The 19,729-nt window shown below is 31.5% G+C and overlaps 2 protein-coding genes across 3 annotated transcripts; one reads left to right on the forward strand and one right to left on the reverse strand.

Annotated features, from left to right (window-relative positions):
• Positions 9,532-15,528, forward strand: LOC109726466 (violaxanthin de-epoxidase, chloroplastic). 2 transcript variants are annotated; one of them, XM_020256054.1, is made up of 6 exons: positions 9,532-9,687; positions 11,853-12,142; positions 12,531-12,706; positions 13,274-13,370; positions 13,632-14,023; positions 14,825-15,528. In XM_020256054.1, exons 2-6 carry the CDS (start codon positions 11,882-11,884, stop codon positions 15,324-15,326), a joined length of 1,428 nt encoding a protein of 475 aa, XP_020111643.1. In that variant the 5' UTR covers positions 9,532-9,687; positions 11,853-11,881; the 3' UTR covers positions 15,327-15,528. The 2 variants fall into 2 exon arrangements, with proteins under 2 accessions (XP_020111643.1, XP_020111644.1); XM_020256055.1 differs by lacking the exon at positions 9,532-9,687 and adding an exon at positions 11,092-11,255.
• On the reverse strand, positions 15,916-19,299 carry LOC109726741. Its single transcript, XM_020256528.1, has 4 exons — positions 19,136-19,299; positions 17,178-17,783; positions 16,619-16,798; positions 15,916-16,144 (listed from the first exon to the last, which is right to left on the reverse strand). The coding sequence occupies exons 1-4, from the start codon at positions 19,139-19,141 to the stop codon at positions 16,118-16,120; spliced, it is 819 nt and encodes a 272-aa protein (XP_020112117.1). The 5' UTR covers positions 19,142-19,299; the 3' UTR covers positions 15,916-16,117.

Below are 19,729 nucleotides of genomic sequence, written 5' to 3' on the forward strand. Positions count from 1 at the left end.
TCTTCACGCAATCAAAAAAAAGAGTTGATCGACTTATCGGTGCAACAAATTTTAGATTGCTCCGATACTAGTCGACTCTCGAATAATGCAAGTGGGGAAAGCAGCAACTTACTCTTGTCATTTGACTATATACAGGATAATGATGGAGTCACTAATTGGGATAGGTATCCATTTCCTTATTGGAAGGGTACGGGGAAGATCCGCAAGAAGGAAAATATTAGAAGAAAAATATTGAATTGTTAAGAATTCCTGGGGTACGCTAAAGAAGGGTGCGGAGTACGAAAGCGGTGCGTGCAACACTAGAATGATATATATAAAATTTATATATAAGTATGGTTAGTTTTGACCTCAACTAATGTTTAATTTTTTTTATTTTATTTTTTAAAATGTCTTAATTCTATTGCATTATCTTTCAATTATTTGACTCCAACTATCTTATTATAAAATTTAGATACATTGGTTGTCTTAATAAAAGTACAATCACATGAATAACGGTAGATACTTTAAAGTCTATAAAAATAAAACACACTTAGTTTTCACTTACAAAACTTATTAATATACAATATAATTTAGTATGTTTTTTCTTACCATAATTCTTAAATGTTTGTTATATATATAACAAAAATTAATTTATTTATAACTAAGGGAGAGAGTTAGACATGAGGTTAAAAATCAACAAACATATCGTAAGAATACTTATTAGGGATTAATACAATAATTATTATTTTATTAACTAATTTATTTTTTATTTAATAAATTATTTGAATAATGTTGCTATGCCTTTTTTGTCCACCACCGTAGTGGAAGCTAAATATCCAATCCAATTCCAATACGATCAGCTGGGTGAATTATCTAAGCAAGAATTAATAAATTGCATTCATGAAAGGTACTCAACTTTTAGTACAAAGCATATGGATAGTGGAAGTCGAATACACAATCTAATATGGTCAGCTGTGTGAATTAGCTAAGCAAAAATTGATAAATTGCGTTCATAAAAGGTACCCATCTTTTACTATGCAACATATAAATAGTAAAAGCTGAATACGCAATCCAATATGGTTAACTACGTAAACTATCTAAGCAATAATTGGTAAATTGCGTTTACAAAAGGTACCCCATCTTCTAATATGCACTATACAGATAGTGTTCGATACATACGATATACTCATAATAAGTGTTTGGATTATATTAAAGCGCATTGCATTGCATTCAAAGATGATAATCCATATGCTGGACGGCCAAATTAATAAACACGTAAGTTAAATTATATTATAAATTTTATTAAGTATTAATATATCTATCAAATTTTTTATAATTGTAAATTTATTTTGTAGAAAATAAGAGTGAAAATTTGATATTTAAAAAAAAAAATAGAAACAATACATGATAAGAAAAAGATATATGAGATTTTGAGAACGCGCCCTATTGCTGTTTCTATAATAATGTTTGAGAATTTTTCACATCTAACAATAAAGGTTAGTAGTTGTAATATTTAAGTTACAACATTTAATTTTTAATAATAATTTATTTATTATTTATTATTTTTATTAAGTTGTATACATGGGCCCCCAATTGGAGATAGAGCACATGAAAGCAATTCGATATCTATTATTAAATTTGGAATTAAAAACAGTGTGAATTACTATTTAATAAAAAAATTTTAGGGTAGTAACTGAGGTACTGATGACTACGCAAAGATAAATCACGACCTTTTGAGATGGCTATGCAAAGTAAAGTGCGACCTTTTGAGGCTACGCAAAAGTAAAGCGCGACCTTTTGAGTCGCGTGTATATATCGATTGGTGCTTACACTGATGAAGAAAATTAATTTTATATATAGTATAAAAATTTTAGCATATTTTTTGTTTTATAAAAAAAATTGTAATATGTATATATATATATATATATAGAATTAGACTGGAATACTATTAATAGTAAAACCCTCTTTTTGCTATCAAGTTTTAGTTCTTGGATGAAAAATTGTAGGTTTAGGAGGATATTAGTCAGTTTGAGTTGAGTGGTCCTCCTAGGGTTGAGTGGTCCCCACTGGATTATAGTATTTAATCAAATGGTTGGAAATAATAAAAAGAGTTGATCCAAAGGCTAAAAAATTGGTAGCAATAATAGAATTTTGCTACTAATAGTAGCCCAGTCCAACTATATATATATATATATATATATATATATATATAAAATTTATCGTATATTTTATTATATATATATATACATTATTTTTTATTAACTAATTGATATCTCTATTGATATATCTATTAATTTTTTTATAATTGTTGCTTTCATAATGGTGTTTGAGAGGTTACCATCTACCAATAGAGATTAATAGTTGTAATATTTAAGTAACAATATTTGTTATTTGATAACAATTTATTTATTTATTATATTAGGTTGTGTACATGGGGCTTCAAATTGGAGACAGATCATATGGAAGCAACTCGGTATCATTATTGAATTTGGAATTAAAAATGCTGTGAAGTATTACCTAATAAAAAAGTCTTGGGTAGTTAGCAGGGTACCATCGATAGCTATGCAAAGCTAAAGCTAACTTTTTGAGCAATATATTTGTAGCGATAGGTGCCTACAATATTGAAAAAAAAATTAATTTTTATATAATATATAAATTTTAGCATGTTGTTCGTTTTATAAAAAAATTTTGTAAAAAATATATATTTATACAAAACATAATTTATTGTATATTTTATTATAAACATATATTATATTTTTTATAACTTATTAATTTTTTTTATTGAATTTGCTTATTGATTGAAGAAAAACATTTTCACTTAGGATGTGTTTGGTTGCACGTAAAACTATGGAAAAAAAAAAATTTCGGTGGAAAAAATATTTTACGTTATTTATGTTTGGTTTGTTGGAAAAGAAAAATAGTTTTCCACGACGGTTATTTAGTTGAAAGAAAAAAAAGTTATAAATAAAAATTATTATATAATTTTTTTATTTTACATTTTTATATTATTTAATATAATTTATATCATATTATATATATTAGTATTATAGTTTATATTTATAATAAAAATTATTTAAATATATTATGCAATAATTAATTATAATATAATATATAATAGTATTATATATTTAATACTATAAATAAATTACTGGATATAAATATTAAATAATAAATATATTTATAATAAAATATTATTTTAAAATATGTAATATATAATATATATATAATATATATATATTATATATATATATATATATATATATATATATATATATATATATATATATATATATTATTTAAATAAAATATTCCGACCAATGACAGACGGAATCCAAAAGGAATAAAATAATATTACTATGAATGATTATGATTTAATTTGTTAAAAATATCTCAAATAAAAACAACGCGTTATGATTAATCTATTAAATATAAATAATATTTCTACGAATGGTTATGATTAATTTGTTAAAAATATCTCAAATCAATAAGAACGGTTATATTATGATCATCATTAAATCTCTACTATATAAAAATTTATTCTCTAAAAATGCTTATGATCAATTTGTTAAAAAAAAATCTCAATAAGAACAGTTATGATCAAATTTATTAAAAATAGCATTTCTATCATCTATAAATTTAATCTTATGAGAATTATAATCAATTTGTTAAAAAAATACCTCAAATAAAACAAACTGTTATGATCAATTTGTAAAAAAATAGCATTCATATTTATCTATTTTACATTAAAATTTGAGTTTAATTATAATTTAATTTAATTTTTATATCAAATTTAATTAACAATTAATTTTTTTATTACAGTGGATCAATCTTAAATTTTTAAATTTGAAAATAAATATAAATTAATTTTGATGCTTTTGTTTAAAACAAATATTTAAATTTAATCATCAAAAATCAAAAAGTATATGAAAATGTTCGATATATATAAAAAAAAAACGCGGTAGGATATTGTAAATATTTTAATAAAATATAATATATTAATTTATAAATATAGTTTTTATTATAAAATTTTGGATTTTATAATGTACCATTTATATTGGTTTGAAAATATATTATAATATTAATTGTTACGTGCATTCCGTATCAACTAGTATATATATAAAAAAAGTTGGAGAGAGAGGTCACCCCACCCAGTGGATCTCTCTCGCGGTCCACGAGGTGGGGTGCGCCTCGTGGACCACGCAGGTTCACACCTCTCCCAACGCGGCGGAAAATGGTTTTTGTTTCCTGCTCGTTTCGAGCAGAAAACAAAAATCTCTGTTTTCCTCAGATTTATAAAAAAAAAGTTTTTTCGAAAAAAAATTTTACGGACAACAAACGCTCGAAATCATACTTTTCAATTAAAAATTTGTTTTCCCGGCGATTTTATAGAGAACCAAACAGCCCCTTACTATCAAATGAGAGTGTAAAATGAGAATCTTATTGCATAACTATGGACTCAAAATCACTTCTATAAACTTCTGATAATTATATATTATATATATATATATATATATATATATATATATATATATTATATAGAGTGCTAGGCTGATATACTATCGTAGCACGGAGTCCGTGCTACCAAGTTTTTTTTAATTATGCGGCTTCCAAATCGACGATCGGGCTCGTTAGATTTGATTACACTATAAAAAGTATTTGGAAACTAAATTTTTTAATTTTTCGACATCATTTACCTATCAACGAGTAATTTAAAATGAACGGCTGAAATAAAAATCTCATAAAAAATGATGATAAAAATTTTAATTTAAAATCAAAGTTACTGATCTTACTCTAAATAGTGAAAAGAATTTTCTTTAAAATTTTTATCAGATTTGGATTGTTTTACACGTTAAATTCACAAACGCGTTACATCTACCATTAAAATTGTCAATTTGGACCTTTTGTCCACTAGCAAATGATGTGGAAAAATTATAAATTTAGTTTTCAAATACTTTTAATAGTGTAGATCAAGTTATGGAGCGATCGTCGATTGGAAACCCATAATTGAAAACAACTTGTAGCACGGAGACTCCTGCTATCGATAGTATACCAGCCTAACTCTATATAATATATATATATATATATATATATATATATATATATATATATAGATTGAGCTAGAATACTCTCGATAGTAAACGGGGCGTTTTACTATCGAGTTGTTTTCGATGATAGAGCTTCCAATTGACGATCGGCTCGCTTGAACATGATCTATACCACTTGAAGTGTTTAGAAATCAAATTTCAATCTTTTTCGACATATTTGCCTAATGATCAAGGGTTTAAATTATAATTTTAATGAGTGGATAAAGAGACGTTTTCTCGTTTAACGGTGTAAAGATATCCAAATCAATTGAATTTTTGTTAGAAAATTCGTTAAACTATTTAAAACAAGATCTATACTCTTGATCTTGATTGCAAGACTCCTATCATCATTTTTAAAGAATATTCATTTCAGCCATTCATTTTTTGTTCACTAGATGGATAAAAGAACAATATCGAAGTGCGTGAAATTTGATTTCTAGGTAGTTTTAAATGGTATAGATCATATTTAACGGAGCCGATCGTCAATTTGGAAGCGTCTATCATCGAAAACAACTCGATAGTAAAACGCCCTGTTTACTATCAGAGAGTATTCTAGCCTCAACCTCTACGTCCCGAGGTTATTTAGTTGAAAGGAAAAAAAAGTTTTAAATTAAAAATTATTATATACATTTTTTTATTTTACATTTTATTTAAATTAATATATAATTATATCATAATTATATATATTGAGTATTATAGTTAGTATATTTAATAATAAATATATTTAAAATATATTATTTGAATAATTAAATATATATGATTAATAGTATTAATAGTATATATTAGATACTATAAATAAATACTGGATATAAATATTAAAATAAGAATATATTATATAATAAATATATTTTGTAAAATATGTATAGTATATATATATAATATATATATTATTATATATATATATGTAATATATATATTATATAATGATAGTATTATATATATATATATATATTATTTAAAATAAAATATCCGACCAAATGACAGAACGGAATCCAAAAAGGATATAAATAATATTACCTATGAATGGATTATGATTTAATTTTTATAAAATATCTACAAATTAAAAAAAACGGTTATGTTAATTATTTAAATATAAAATAATATTTTCTACGAATGGTTTGATTATTTGTTAAAAAATAGATCTCAAATCAATAAGAACGGTATGATAATCTATTAAATCTTACTTATAAGAAAATTTTTCTCTAAAAATGCTAATGGATCAATTTGTTAAAAAAAAATCTTCAAATAAGAACAGTTCTGATCTATTTTATTAAAAAACATAGCATTTTATCATCTAGAAATTTCTTATGAACGATTATGAATCAATTTGTTAAAAAATACCTGTCAATAAAAACAAACTGTTTTGATCAATTTGCTTAAAAATAATAGCATTCAAATTTATGCTATTTTACATTAAAATTGAGTTAATTATAAATTTAATTTATTTGATATCAAATTTAATAACAATTAATTTTTTTTTACAGTTGGAATCAATCTTAAATGTTTAAATTTGAAAATAAATATAAATTAATTTTTGATGCTTTTAGTTTAAAAACACTATTTTAATTTATTCATCAAAAATCAAAAAGTATATGAAATATGTTCGTATATAATAAAAAAAAAGAGCGTGGATATGGTGTGAATTATTTCTAATAAATATAATATTATTAATTATATAAATATAGTTTATTATATAAAATTATGGATTATTAATTGTACACATTTATATTTGGTTTTGAAAGTATATTTATAATATAATTGTTACGTGCACCTTTGCCGTACGTCAACTGTATATATATAAAAAAAAGTGGGGAGAGAGGAGGTCCCACCCAGTGGATCTTCTCTCGCGGGTCCACGAGTGGGCGTCCGCATGCGGACCACGCAGGTTCACACTCTGCCCAGCGCGGCGGAAAATGTTTTTGTTTCCTGCTCGTTATCGAGGCAGAGAAACAAAAAATCTCTGTCTTTCCTCAGATTTATAAATAAAAAAGTTTTTTCGAAAAAAAATTTTTACGGAAACAGACGCTCGAAATCATAACTTTTAATTAAAATGTTTGTTCCCGCGATTTTATAGAGAACCAAACAGCCCTTACTATCAATGCAAGTGTTAAAATGAAGAATCTTATTGATAACTATTGGACTCAAAATCACTTCTATAAACTTCTGTAATATTATTATATATTATCCTATATATATATATATATATATATATTATATATATATAGAGTGCTCTGTGATATCTATTCGTAGCACGGAGGGTCTGTCTACCAGTTTTTTTTTATTATGCGGCTTCAATCACGTCGGCTCCGTTAGATTTGATCTACACTATAAAAAGTATTTGGAAACTAAATGTTTATTATTTTCTGACATCATTTTACCTAGATCAAAGAGTAATCTAAAAATGACGGAAACTGAAATAAACATCATAAAAAATGATGAAAATGTTACATTTAAAATCAAGTTATGAGCATCTTCTCTAAATAGTCGAACAAGAATTTTCTTTAAAATTTATTATCAGATTTTGATTGTTTTAACGTTAAATTCAAACGCGTTCATCTACCATAAATTGTCATTTGAGGACCTTTGTCACTATGAGCAAATGATGTCGGAAAATTATAATTTAGTTCCAATATTTTCATAGTGTAGTCAAGTCTAATGGAGCGATCGTCGATTGGAAACGCATATATATGAAAATGAGACAACCGCTGATAGGTAGCACCGGAGAGCCTCCGTGCTATGATGTTCACCTAAACTATATAATATACCTATTATTAATTATTGCATATATATTTAATTATAGGTTGAGCTAGAATCTCTCGATAGTAACGGCGGCGTTTTACTATCGAGTTTTTATCGATATAGAGCTTCAACATTGACGATCGGCTCCGTATTGAAAATGATCTATCACTTGCAAGTGTTTAGAAATCAATTCAAATCTTTTGATCTATTTGCTAATGATTAACAAGGCAGCATTAAAAAATTTGATGAATAATGGTGCGTAGACTAAGGAACGCTTTCTCGCTTTGAACGGTTGTAAAGAAATCCAAATCAATTTGAATTTTTGTTAAGAAATTCGCTTAAACTATTTAAAAACAGATCTATACTTTGTCTTGATTGCAAGGATCCTATCATATTTTTAAAGAATATTTCGTTTAGCCTTCATGTTTTTTGTTCACTAGATGGATAAGAGACAATATCGCAAGTCCTTCGTTTGAAATTTGTTTCTAGGTAGTTTTAAATGATTAGATATATTTACGGTCACCGATTCGTCAATTTGGAAGCGATCTATCTCGAAAACAACTCGATAGTAAACGCACCTGGTTTCTAGTCGAGGGTATTTAGCTTCACTCGTATATATATATATATATATATATATATATATAATTGAGCTGGAATACTATTAATAATATTAAGACTATTTTGCTATCGAATTTTTGTCAATAGCAAAAAAGTTCAAACACTATTAATAGTATTTCAGCTCACATCTCTCTCTCTATATAGAATTGAGCTAAAATACTCCCAAAAGCACCAAAGGGTTGGTGCTTTTGGATTTGTAGTCCTTAGATGGAGTGATGTAGGATTATGATGATAATAGTAGGCGGTAGTAGATGGAATAGTGTTTGATCCAAAGGCTAATAACAGTAGATTCAAGGGCTAGAAACCTAAAAGCACCAATGGCTTAGTGCTTTTATATATATATATATGATCTATTATATATTTTATTGGCTAAATTACAAAAAAAAAAAACCCGTTAATACCTACTTTTTTATTTACCCAATATCATTCAAAAATCTACATTTTGCTCTCTTAAAAAAATAAAAAATGTTCACTTTGGCCCTGTCGTCAGTATTCCATTAGGTTTCATTTATATCCTATTTTTACATCCAAAATATCCCTGAAACTCTCATCCTTCCTCATCCTTGGCCGCGCCGCCTCGCCGTCGCCCACCTCTCTATTCATGCGCGTACACACGCCCTCGGCCGCCTCCTCACCCTCGCCCTCGCCCACCTCTCTGTCCACACCCACCCCGAAAAAGATGATGGACCCTATCCGACATCACGGATCGTGGTGGGCCCCTCTAACTCAATCGTCGGCCGGCCCGACACGACACGGCCTGTTATGGGCTTGGGCCATGCCCGCAGTTAGGGCCGCGGGCCAGCACGGGCTGACTGGGCGAGCACAGCCCAAACTCCTACGGACCTTAGGACTTGGGACCCAACCTGGCTCCCCAACTCCTAACGGTGAGGAAAAGAAGAGGTTTTTCTAAAAAAAACTCTTTTTTAAATATATTTTAAAAAAATAAATATTTAAAAATTATTTAAAATTTTTTTAAAAAGTAAAAAAATTCAAGTGCCAGGCAAACATTACACCGCTACATCGTACTAAACCTTTATAGGCGGTCCACCACCGCTGACGTGGTGGACCTGGTCCAGGTACAGTTTCCTCACTGGTGGGCTACGTTCCCATCGCCCTCTCCACACGCTCTCCTTATCCGAGTCTCGTTCCCACCATTTCTTAACCCTAATCAACGGCTCTCTCTCTCTCTATCTCTCTCTCTATCTATCTATCTATCCGTCTCTCTCTCTCCCACCATGCCCTCGTCCCCTTCGTCTCCTTCATCCAGGTACGTAAATTTGTGTCATACATTTTTCTTTTTCTCTTTTTGGTTCCTCGGAAAATTTAGTATTCTTTGGCGCTACGTAGTTACGTATTGTTGCTGTATTTTCCATTTTTTTAATATTAATTATATATTATATATTATATATAGAGAGAGAGAGTATGTTTTCTGCGCTTTCGAACGCACGGAGAACTTCATGTGTTCAAGTTATTTTCGATGATGAGAGATCTAATTTGACAATTGACTCCATTAGATACGATTTACTTTATTAGAAATTTTATAATTTCTCGACATCATTAATAAAAGTGATCAAAAGCTTTCAAATATGACTATTTTAATGTTCGATGTAATACGTTTATAAGTTCAATGGTATAGAATAATTCAAATTAGGCGAAATTTTAATAGAAAATTCTACTTACCATCAAGAGTAAAATCAATACTTCTGATTTGAAAGTTAAATTTTTTATCATTGTTTTTGTGATATTTTTATTTTCAGCTGTTCATTTTAAGGCTATTCTTTCATTACGCAAATTATGTCAAAAAATTATGAAATTTGATTTTTTGATATTTCTAATAGCGTAGATTGTGTCGAACAAAGCCGATCGTCGAATTGGATATCCCATTATTGAAAATAAAAACACGTAGGCCTCTGCACGTAGCTCTCTCTCTCTCTATATATATATGTGTGTGTGTGCGCGCGCGCGTGTGTGAGTGCGTAATTTGGAATATCAGCAGGAGGACTTTTTTCTCTTGTTATCATTGTTAAAAAAGGAAAAAAAAAACGGAAGCGAAAAAGGGTTGTATTTGAGTCTTTGTTTTTTGTTGCCAAACTAATACTTTGGATGTAAGGATTGCAAGCAATGCGCCATATCTTCTTACATTATTTATGTAAAAAAATTTTAAAAAAAGACAACGATGGCGAACAAGACTTTTATCTTTTGTTTACCCTTTAGTGTATAATTAATGAATTATTCACTCCAGGTGAGGTGCTGCATTTTTCAACTATATTCAATTTGGACGTAGGTTGAAATGCAATAGTAGCATGCAAATGCGACTACGGCAAACTAAAAGTATTTGTGTTAGGTGTTTTAGGAGTTTTAGCAAAACGGTAGGTATTATGTGAGGAGAATGAGAAAGTCCACTTGGGAGTTGATTTAAGCCCTCAGGAATCCGCATTTTGTGTGATTTACATCACTGGTTGCTAAACTTGCTGCAAAATGTCATATTGGTGCGCCGAACTTTGTTACGGCTAATGCACTGAACTTTACTTTCTATTTCAATTGTGTTCATCCCTCTAGAAGTATTTTTACCGTCGCGATAAGTCGGATATAAGAAAATATCTCTAATAGGAGTTTTACTCTGCTCCTGGTAGCAAGCCTAATAGGAAATGCATGTCACCTGCTCTAATAGGAGAGGTGATAGAGGAAGCGACGGAATGGAACTTGTGTCACTACATTGTGGATAGTAATTGAACCTTGGACCTCGTGAAACTGGAGGGACTCATGACTGGCTCAGATAACATGTTATTTAAAAGACCGATCTGACAGGAAACTGCTCAGTAATATTCCTAACAGGTATCGCTAGCGGTTACTTATAATTACTTGGCATAAAGGCTTAGCCATCGGGACATCGAAATTCCTCGATAATAAGCTTGCTATGAGGGGTTTAACTTTTCCCACTCAACTGTAAAGTGGGGATTGTGTGTACCACCATTGCCAGAAACCTCTCGCTATTGTCGCAGGGCGGTTAGATTTTTAACTGTGGTAGATAAATGGTATAACTGAAACCATTGTGCACTAGTTATTCAGTATATGCTGAGCTTTGCTTATTGCGAATCTAGGAATATAACAGCTTATTGTGAAGTTGACGCTACGCAAATGCCTTAGAATTCCAAAATGTGTTGATGTTATTTCCATCTAGGATCTGATGAGAAGAGAAGTCCTTATCTGCATATTGTCTTTCTACACATACTCAAACCTGTATCTTAAGTCGAGGCGTCCTCGAATTCATGGGGAAAATTCTCACTTATTTAAGAAAATGAAGCTTTTCAAGGACGTGTCGCATATATGAAAATTTTCAGATTTCACAGGTTTACACATAAGTAGATAATTTTTGCAGGGCTCTATTTGTAAATAACATTTACTTATTTTGCCCCCTTAAATCTTTTCTAGGTTGCATTGTCACTTCCACTCATCAAGACATGACATTTAGTTTCTGCACAAACTGTTTCTCTCTGGATGAAAGCTCTATTCCGTGCCGGAAATTCTTTTCTACAAGCAGTGGAAGGATACTCGGAGGCACCGCTAAGAATTACAGAAGCCGCGATAAGGTGAAATTGGGCAGGGGATTATCAAGATCTAGTTCATGGGCGAATTCTCGTATACATTATTGTCGGCTGGAGTGCAGGGGATCTAATCTTGTTTCTGGTGAAGCTGGTACTGCTGCTGTAATCAGGCCTGATGTGAGTATTAATTATTCTTAAGGTATTTTGTGCAATTTAGTGAAAATTGTACCACACCATCGTCGATTATGGCCATGTTATAATAGGGCCCTCACTTAAAAAAAAAAAAAAAAAAAAAAATCTCAGTTCAGTTTGTTAGATTGAGGGCTTTGGTAAATTTGGCACTATGAGCTATAAATTTCATTTGCTGAAAAATGATTAAAGGTGTTAAATTTAATGGAATTCACTATGTATTCAATAAAATCCCCAATTTATAAAACAAAAGTTGAGGGTGTGCTGATTTGGAAACAAAAGAGTCAAAGAGCCCACTTCAAAATGGCCTGTTGTTGTTGCATTTTACCTTTTTTATTCCATATTTGTATAATCATGTGAAAGATTTGATTTTCAGGTTAGGGCCGATGTAGCAGCATTTTCGATATCAGTTCCTTCAAATCCTATTAAGCATTGGTGGCGGTTGCATCTCATCACCTTAACTGGAATAATAGCAAGCAGCTTTATAGTTATTCCAACGGCCGATGCAGCTGACGCGCTCAAGACATGCACTTGCCTGTTGAAGGAATGCAGGTAACAGATTTGCAGAAGATATTTTGCCTCTTTTCCCTGTCGTATGTATGAAATGATAAGTTTTCTGAAAACTGATGTTCGAGAATTTGTTTTTTAATCGCGTCGCGTATGTCAGGATCTGTGCTTTAATTGCCTTATGAGTGCGGTAATCATTTTATTTTTCAAACACCGATAGTGGTTTTGCTATATAAATCAAATAATTGGGTCATAAGGTCCTCTTGTTGTATTTTCATAATATGACAATTTAGCAGTAACTGTCGCAACACTTTCCTAGCTTAATGACGTGAAATTACGTCGCTCTTATTCACTTTAAAAAATAACTGTGGTCTTAAAACTGCGACTGATAGTACTGAGAATTTTTGTATCAAAATTGAGAAAAAATACCAATCTATGTTTAAGGAGAATAAGGCAATTGATTCCAATAGTAACAGAATATATGCTAGGCGCGCCGATCTATGCCAATCGACATTTATTGTGCCGTGTGAAGAAATTTCGATTAACATATTCAAATATAAATTTGTGTATTATGTATTTATAAAATTTATGTCTTCTTTCTCTCCATTTCAGGGTGGAGCTGGCCAAGTGCATTGCTAACCCATCATGCGCAGCAAACATAGCATGTTTACAAACTTGTAACGATCGTCCTGACGAGACTGAATGCCAGGTTGCTTTCAGTTTTTTGTCATGTCCATTTGTAACTTAAGTGCCTGTTTTGCTGTAGCTTTTGTACCAGCTTCTCTACTCCAAGAAGCACTACCCACACGTTTGATAAACAAAAGTTCTAGTGCTTTTGTTGTGGCTTGAAGCTGAAATGAGCTTCTGGGGAAGTTTCCGCTTCTATTGTACACAAAAGCTGTCGGAGAGAAAGAAAAAGGCCCTATTTAGTTGTACCACTAAACTTAAAACTGCTTTTCTTATTATGCAGATTAAATGTGGAGATCTATTTGAGAACAGTGTCGTCGACGAGTTCAATGAGTGTGCAGTCTCACGCAAGAAATGTGTTCCTACGAAGTCTGATGTCGGTGAATTTCCCGTACCTGATCCGTCTGCTCTTGTTAAGAGCTTCAATATCTCAGACTTCAACGGAAAATGGTTTATCACAAGTGGACTGAACCCTACATTCGACACATTCGATTGCCAATTACATGAGTTTCACGTGGAATCGGGCAAACTTGTCGGAAATATATCTTGGAGGGTAAAGACTCTGGATAATGGTTTCATTACTCGATCGGCGGTACAGAGATTCGTTCAAGATCCTCAACAGCCCGGGATACTTTACAATCACGACAATGAGTACCTCCATTACCAAGATGACTGGTACACTTTTTTACATCAATGAAAGGAAGTAAAATTCATCTCAACTTGAAAACAGAGAAATTCTCTCACTTTTTTAATGGATATAATGTACTGATGATTTTGCAGCTTAGTCCTGCACTTTTAGGTTTAAAAGTTTCCAGTCGATGAATTTTCTTAGATTTTGCTATGCATTTCTGACCCCATTTTGTTATCCAAAGAAACCTAATGTGTGTTGCGCAACATGCTTTCCGCATAATCCTTTTCCCTTCAAAATAACCATTATAACAGCAACACGAGTCTCAAGCACCTAGCATGTAGGTTAAGAGGGTCATTTGGTAGTACTAAACTGATCATTGTGTAAGAAATCGATCATGTGTCAGGGGCATGTGGCATTGTGAAAATTAGAAAGTAAAATGGGTCAGGGTCAGGGTTATCCAATGATAACTTATACGATATGGAGATTTTCTTGTGCGATTGGAAGCCAGGAGTTTGATTTTTTTTCTTTTTTTCTCCCTAAAAGGTATTGGCATCCTTTATTTAGTAGGACAGTATATTTCACCTTTGATGTAATTTATTTTATTCTTAAAAAAAATGATTTAAAGATTGAATTTGATATTCCAGTCTAGCTATATAATCATATTTTTTATTTACCAAATGTTGTAAGCTTGTTGAGTAAATCAAAAAGATATTCTCGGTAAGATGTTCATGCATCTAAATAAGGCTAAATGAAATAAGTTTCGATACTAACTGCGAGTATTGTAGCATTTCGGGAACTATTCTAGCCCATGCTTCTTTAAAGTCTATTTTCTCTTAACTCTGCAGGTATATTATATCCTCCAAGGTCGAAAACAAACCAGATGACTATATTTTCGTATACTACCGCGGTAGAAACGATGCATGGGATGGATACGGTGGCGCAGTAGTGTATACTAGAAGTGCTTCTTTACCAGAAACAATAATCCCTGAGCTAGAAAAAGCCACAAAAAGTGTCAGTCGCGACTTTAGTAAGTTCATCAGAACAGACAACACATGCGGGCCCGAACCTCCCCTAGTGGAGAGAATAGAGAAGACGGTAGAAGAAGGCGAGAAAACCATTATCCGAGAAGTAGAAGAGATAGAAGGAGAGGTCGAGCAGCTGGGGAGAACCGAACTTACGTTGTTTCAGAAGCTCGCAAAAGGGTTCATGGAAGTGATAAGAGACGCGGAGAATTTCTTCAAGGGGTTGGGCAAAGAAGAGATGGACCTTCTGAATGAGATGAAGATGGAAGCAAATGAGGTCGAAAAGGTCTTCGGTCGCGCATTGCCGATAAGGAAACTGAGGTAGTTTCTTCTTTTTTTCTTTGTCTATTTCGTCTATCAATTTACTTAATCTCAATCGATTTACATTACCAATATAGTGATTATTTACAACTCTCAGCTATTGTTGAGCCTTTTCTCTCTTGTAATCTTTGAACATGAGTTAAATATGTATGAATGTTGTAGAACTACTTCACAGTGTTATTTATATTTAATTACTTTTTGTGGAAGCTGCAATGGGTGCTTTTAGGTAATATAATGTTGGATTGATGTTGGTTTTATAGAATTTGAAACTTTATATTTTACTACATTAAATAAAAGTGCAAAACTAAATTACCATGTATTTCTCTTCTCTATGAATAACACTAAATTGGCTAATTGCATAAATAATTGCATCAATTTCAATCCTTCACTTTACCGATGTCTCAAATCGGTACAAAAACTCGGAATAATTGTTGAATTTAGATATAAAACTGTACTGAAATGAATTGAAATATCACTGACATGAGAAAAAACTGCATAACAAATGTTTTGTCAGAAGATTAAGATAGCCCCTTTTTTTTTTTTTCTTTTTTTCTTTTTTTTGGATGTCCTCCTCTCTTTTGTAATCAAATAAATGAAATTGAAAAGCTGCAAAAGCCAATTCATTTGCTTATAAAACACTCAATAGTCAATTACAAGAACAAAAGAACAAGGCACATGGAAACAGAAGAAAAATGCTTTGATAAATGAAATTTAAATCTCCACAAGAGTAGAGGCTTTTCTGGGAATGTATATAAAAATATATACAGGTTCTTCAATCTTCATATAATTTTCCAATCACATCACGGCGCAGCACGAGCAACTCTGCGAAAACAGAAAAAATTGTTTAGACCCAAGTTTATAGCACTAGGCATCCACTTAGAATTGATCTTTTTGACAAAAAATTATCTGACTCGTCGTAATGTGACTGATCAAAAGTGATGGATTTGATGCAGATGAGAATATCCTTTGCGACGAAATCCGACAGGTTTAGGAACATATTATGAAGATTAACAGTATGAAAACATATAAGGATTTAATTGGACATTCATGGAGTCATAGTGTTTCTTCATCAGGAGTTCTCAACTCTAGTATGCATTGACAAAAAAAGATTAGAGAATCAAAAGTGAGATTATATATATAGAGAGAGAGAGAGAGAGAGAGTGTGCAGCTACTATACTCTTATTGGTATGATAGGTGTGGTGCTCATAAGTTCTTAGCCATTAGATCTGCTTTAAGATCTGCATTGGCTAAGATCTTAATGGGAGGAAAATATATAGGCATAGGAACTTAATTTACCTTCTGGGAACTCTTTTCGTGCTTGGTAGTTTGATAAGTTGGATAAGTTGGCTGGGCATGAACATTAGGTGATGCAGATGATAGATCCTCCTTCGCTTTCTTGAAGACGTCGGTAATATTTACCGCGTTATTTTCATCGAAATTAGTGAGCGGTGGGATCGCATAATGGTCTTCCTTCTGCTGCAAAGAAAACCGACATTGGACTCATTAAATTTGCGAAGAACAATAGTTAGGGCTTGTTTCGCCCGGTTGGAAGTTCTACAGAAGTGTCGTATGACTAGATCTATTCAAGGAGCACAAAGAAAATGTTTACTAGAATCTCCTCAATAACTTCTCACTGCAGTTGAAGCAAAAGTCTCAAATCAGCGTCTTGGCTTTTGGGACCCAAAAGCTCATTTTGGCTTCTACTCGACGAATTGTGAAAACATTTAGTTTACCATAGCTCTACTTTATACAGTAGAGAAGCAGTTCCAAAAGCCAGACCAAACAGACACTAACAACTTTCTAGCTATGTATTTCTCGAGGAAACATAAGGTGAAAACGAGTAAGACAATTTTACAGGTTCATAGCCTTGGCCTCCTGCATGTTTTCTCCGACTTCTTCCCGGAGTATGGGAACCGCGCCCATCGGACGGAACTCTCTCTGCGAAAGGATTCGGTCTGTCGCTCCTCAGAGATTTCGACTCATGAGCTGGGTGTAGTGGAGATGGTCCTCTGCTACTTGCTTTGCTCGGCCTTCGATGGGAAGAACCATCATCCCTTTGATCCTTGTGTTGCTGATGATGAGAATTATGTGTCGGATATCTCTCCGCGGGAGGATTCGCTCCGTCTTTCCTCGACGGTTTCGATTCGTGAGCTGGGTGGAGTGGGGATGGCCCTCCTCTACTACCAGCTTTACTCGACTTCTGGCGCGAAGAGCCATCATCCACTTTGTCCTTGTAATGTTGAGGATCGGGTCGGGTCGAAGCTTTAACGGGTCGGTGCCCCTCGCTCTTGGTTTTCGCCGGTGGTGGTGGTGGTGGTGGATTGGTTTTCGGGTTCTGATTCGAGTCATTCGGGTCAACCGTCATGCCGGCGATTCGTTCCTCTCGAGCAATGTCGAAGCATTCGGTGTAGTTGACATCGTCGCCGTTTCTCAAGTTCGGAAATGGAGGGATGTAAGTCTGCTGCTCAAATGAAAGTTAAACATAGCAGTCAGTCACACTACTTTGGAGAAATTTTATAACAGCTATGAAACCTGCAACAAAAGCAGTTCATAAAAACAGATCCCTACACTTGTTTCAGTACAGTATCTGTTTCATGATTCCAACTCAAAAACCTTATAAAATGCATGCACAAATTTCTCAGTTGCTCTTTTGTCATTACATAAATTGAGTTTGTAAACTTTAAATTCAATTCTTTGAATTTAGATTATGCCAAATACAAATCAATTCAAGTTCTCAATGAAATCATTGGCCACTAACATTTCTTTTTCATTTGCAATTATCTTTTAAAATGCCTCTTAATGAATTTCTGACCCAAATAAGATTCAAGGAAACAGTAAAGGACAAAAAAATAATAATAATCTAAATATGATCTTACAAATAATGCCATTATATTCATCATGATGATATAGATTTTTCAATGCATTCATAAGCACTTTAGAAATGCTTTTTAGTTGCATAAGTGAAAAAAAAAAAAAAACATTTTTCTTTTTTTCAAAAAAAAACACAAGATTACAGGACTAATTAGAAAAAAAATATTTAAAAAAACCATAAAAGGAGCCAAAATAAGATTGAAAAATATCTATATTTTGAAACTTTTGCACTTTTTTACTCTAAATTTCTCATATTTTAGAACCTAAATCAAATTTTAAAAAATAAGTCTTTTTATGACATGATTTTGGAATTAAGAGTACAAATATTAATGTTAAAATTACCAAATTAGAATACAAACTACTCTCTACAAAAATATTTATATAATAATATATAAATTTAAAAAAAATCCTAAATTTAACATCTTATTTTCTCACTAAGGAACATGGACATAAGCATAATATGATGTAACAAAGCATCATACACAAAGGAGAATTAAAATCACTAATTTAAGACTAAAAAAAAAAAGAAAAAGATAAACAGGAATAAAGAGGAATAAATCACTAATTATATTAATAGCACCTTGAATAAATCACGTAGGCCACATCCAATATTCTCTCACTTATCCTAGTGATATATTCATTATCATATAAATGATACAAAACTTTATTACGNATGATGTAACAAAGCATCATACACAAAGGAGAATTAAAATCACTAATTTAAGACTTAAAAAAAAAAGAAAAAGATAAACAGGAATAAAGAGGAATAAATCACTAATTATATTAATAACACATCAAACTTCATTTCCAACAAATTAAATTAAAATCATCAAACACCAAAAACCCAAACAATAAAATTCAGCTTAACTAGAATCCCACATCAAAAAGCACTCTAAATTGCCAAAATAATTTTATAAAAAAAAAAAGAAAAGCAAAACTCACAGCCATAATAAACTTGCTCCAAAATTATCCTCAAAGCAAGAGGGGGAAAAAAAAAAATTGATCCTCTCAAAAGAATTAAAGAGTTGTTCCTCTCTCTCTCTCTCTCTCTCTCTCTCTCTCTCTCTCCCTCCTTTTCCTCTGTCTTTCCAATATAAAAAGTTGAAGTCTCCTCTCTCTCTCTCTCTCTCTCTCTCTCTCTCTATAGCCTAAAAAAAGAAGACAAAGTCAATGAAAAACTTATATTTGTTTTTAGGGTAGACTTCAAATACGATCCTCTGGTTTCGCACTTTCTCATTTTAATATTTTGTGGTTTAAAGTGTATCAAATTAGTGTCCTGTGATTTTATTTTTATCTTTTCGTCAGCTTCTCGTTTATAATTTCGTTAAATTATATACAAAGGACTTTAGATACCTCACCTGAATTTATCGAATATTCACTTTAGTACCTTTTAGTTTTAACTTTGTCACTGATTTAACAAAAAAAATTAGTGGAATCAATAATAAAAAGATAAAAATAAAACTACAGGGCACTAAATTGATACACTTTAAACCATAGAGTACTAAAATAAGAAAGTGTGAGACCACGGAAATAACA

The sequence above is a fragment of the Ananas comosus genome, linkage group 21 (assembly GCF_001540865.1).
Source record: "Ananas comosus cultivar F153 linkage group 21, ASM154086v1, whole genome shotgun sequence".
Taxonomy (NCBI): Eukaryota; Viridiplantae; Streptophyta; class Magnoliopsida; order Poales; family Bromeliaceae; genus Ananas; species Ananas comosus.

Bases quoted from the DNA above. Each gene is read 5' to 3' on its own strand.
- LOC109726466 (XM_020256054.1), top strand. From the start codon at position 11,882: ATGACATTTAGTTTCTGCACAAACTGTTTCTCTCTGGATGAAAGCTCT. The intron at 12,707-13,273 runs GTAACAGATTTG...TCTCCATTTCAG, and splicing joins TGCCTGTTGAAGGAATGCAG to GGTGGAGCTGGCCAAGTGCA. The intron at 14,024-14,824 runs GTACACTTTTTT...TTAACTCTGCAG, and splicing joins CTCCATTACCAAGATGACTG to GTATATTATATCCTCCAAGG.
- LOC109726741 (XM_020256528.1), bottom strand. The intron at 16,799-17,177 runs GTAAAATTGTCT...TTTTCTTTGCAG, and splicing joins GAGGCCAAGGCTATGAACCT to CAGAAGGAAGACCATTATGC. The intron at 16,145-16,618 runs GTAAATTAAGTT...CTGTTTTCGCAG, and splicing joins ACGAAAAGAGTTCCCAGAAG to AGTTGCTCGTGCTGCGCCGT.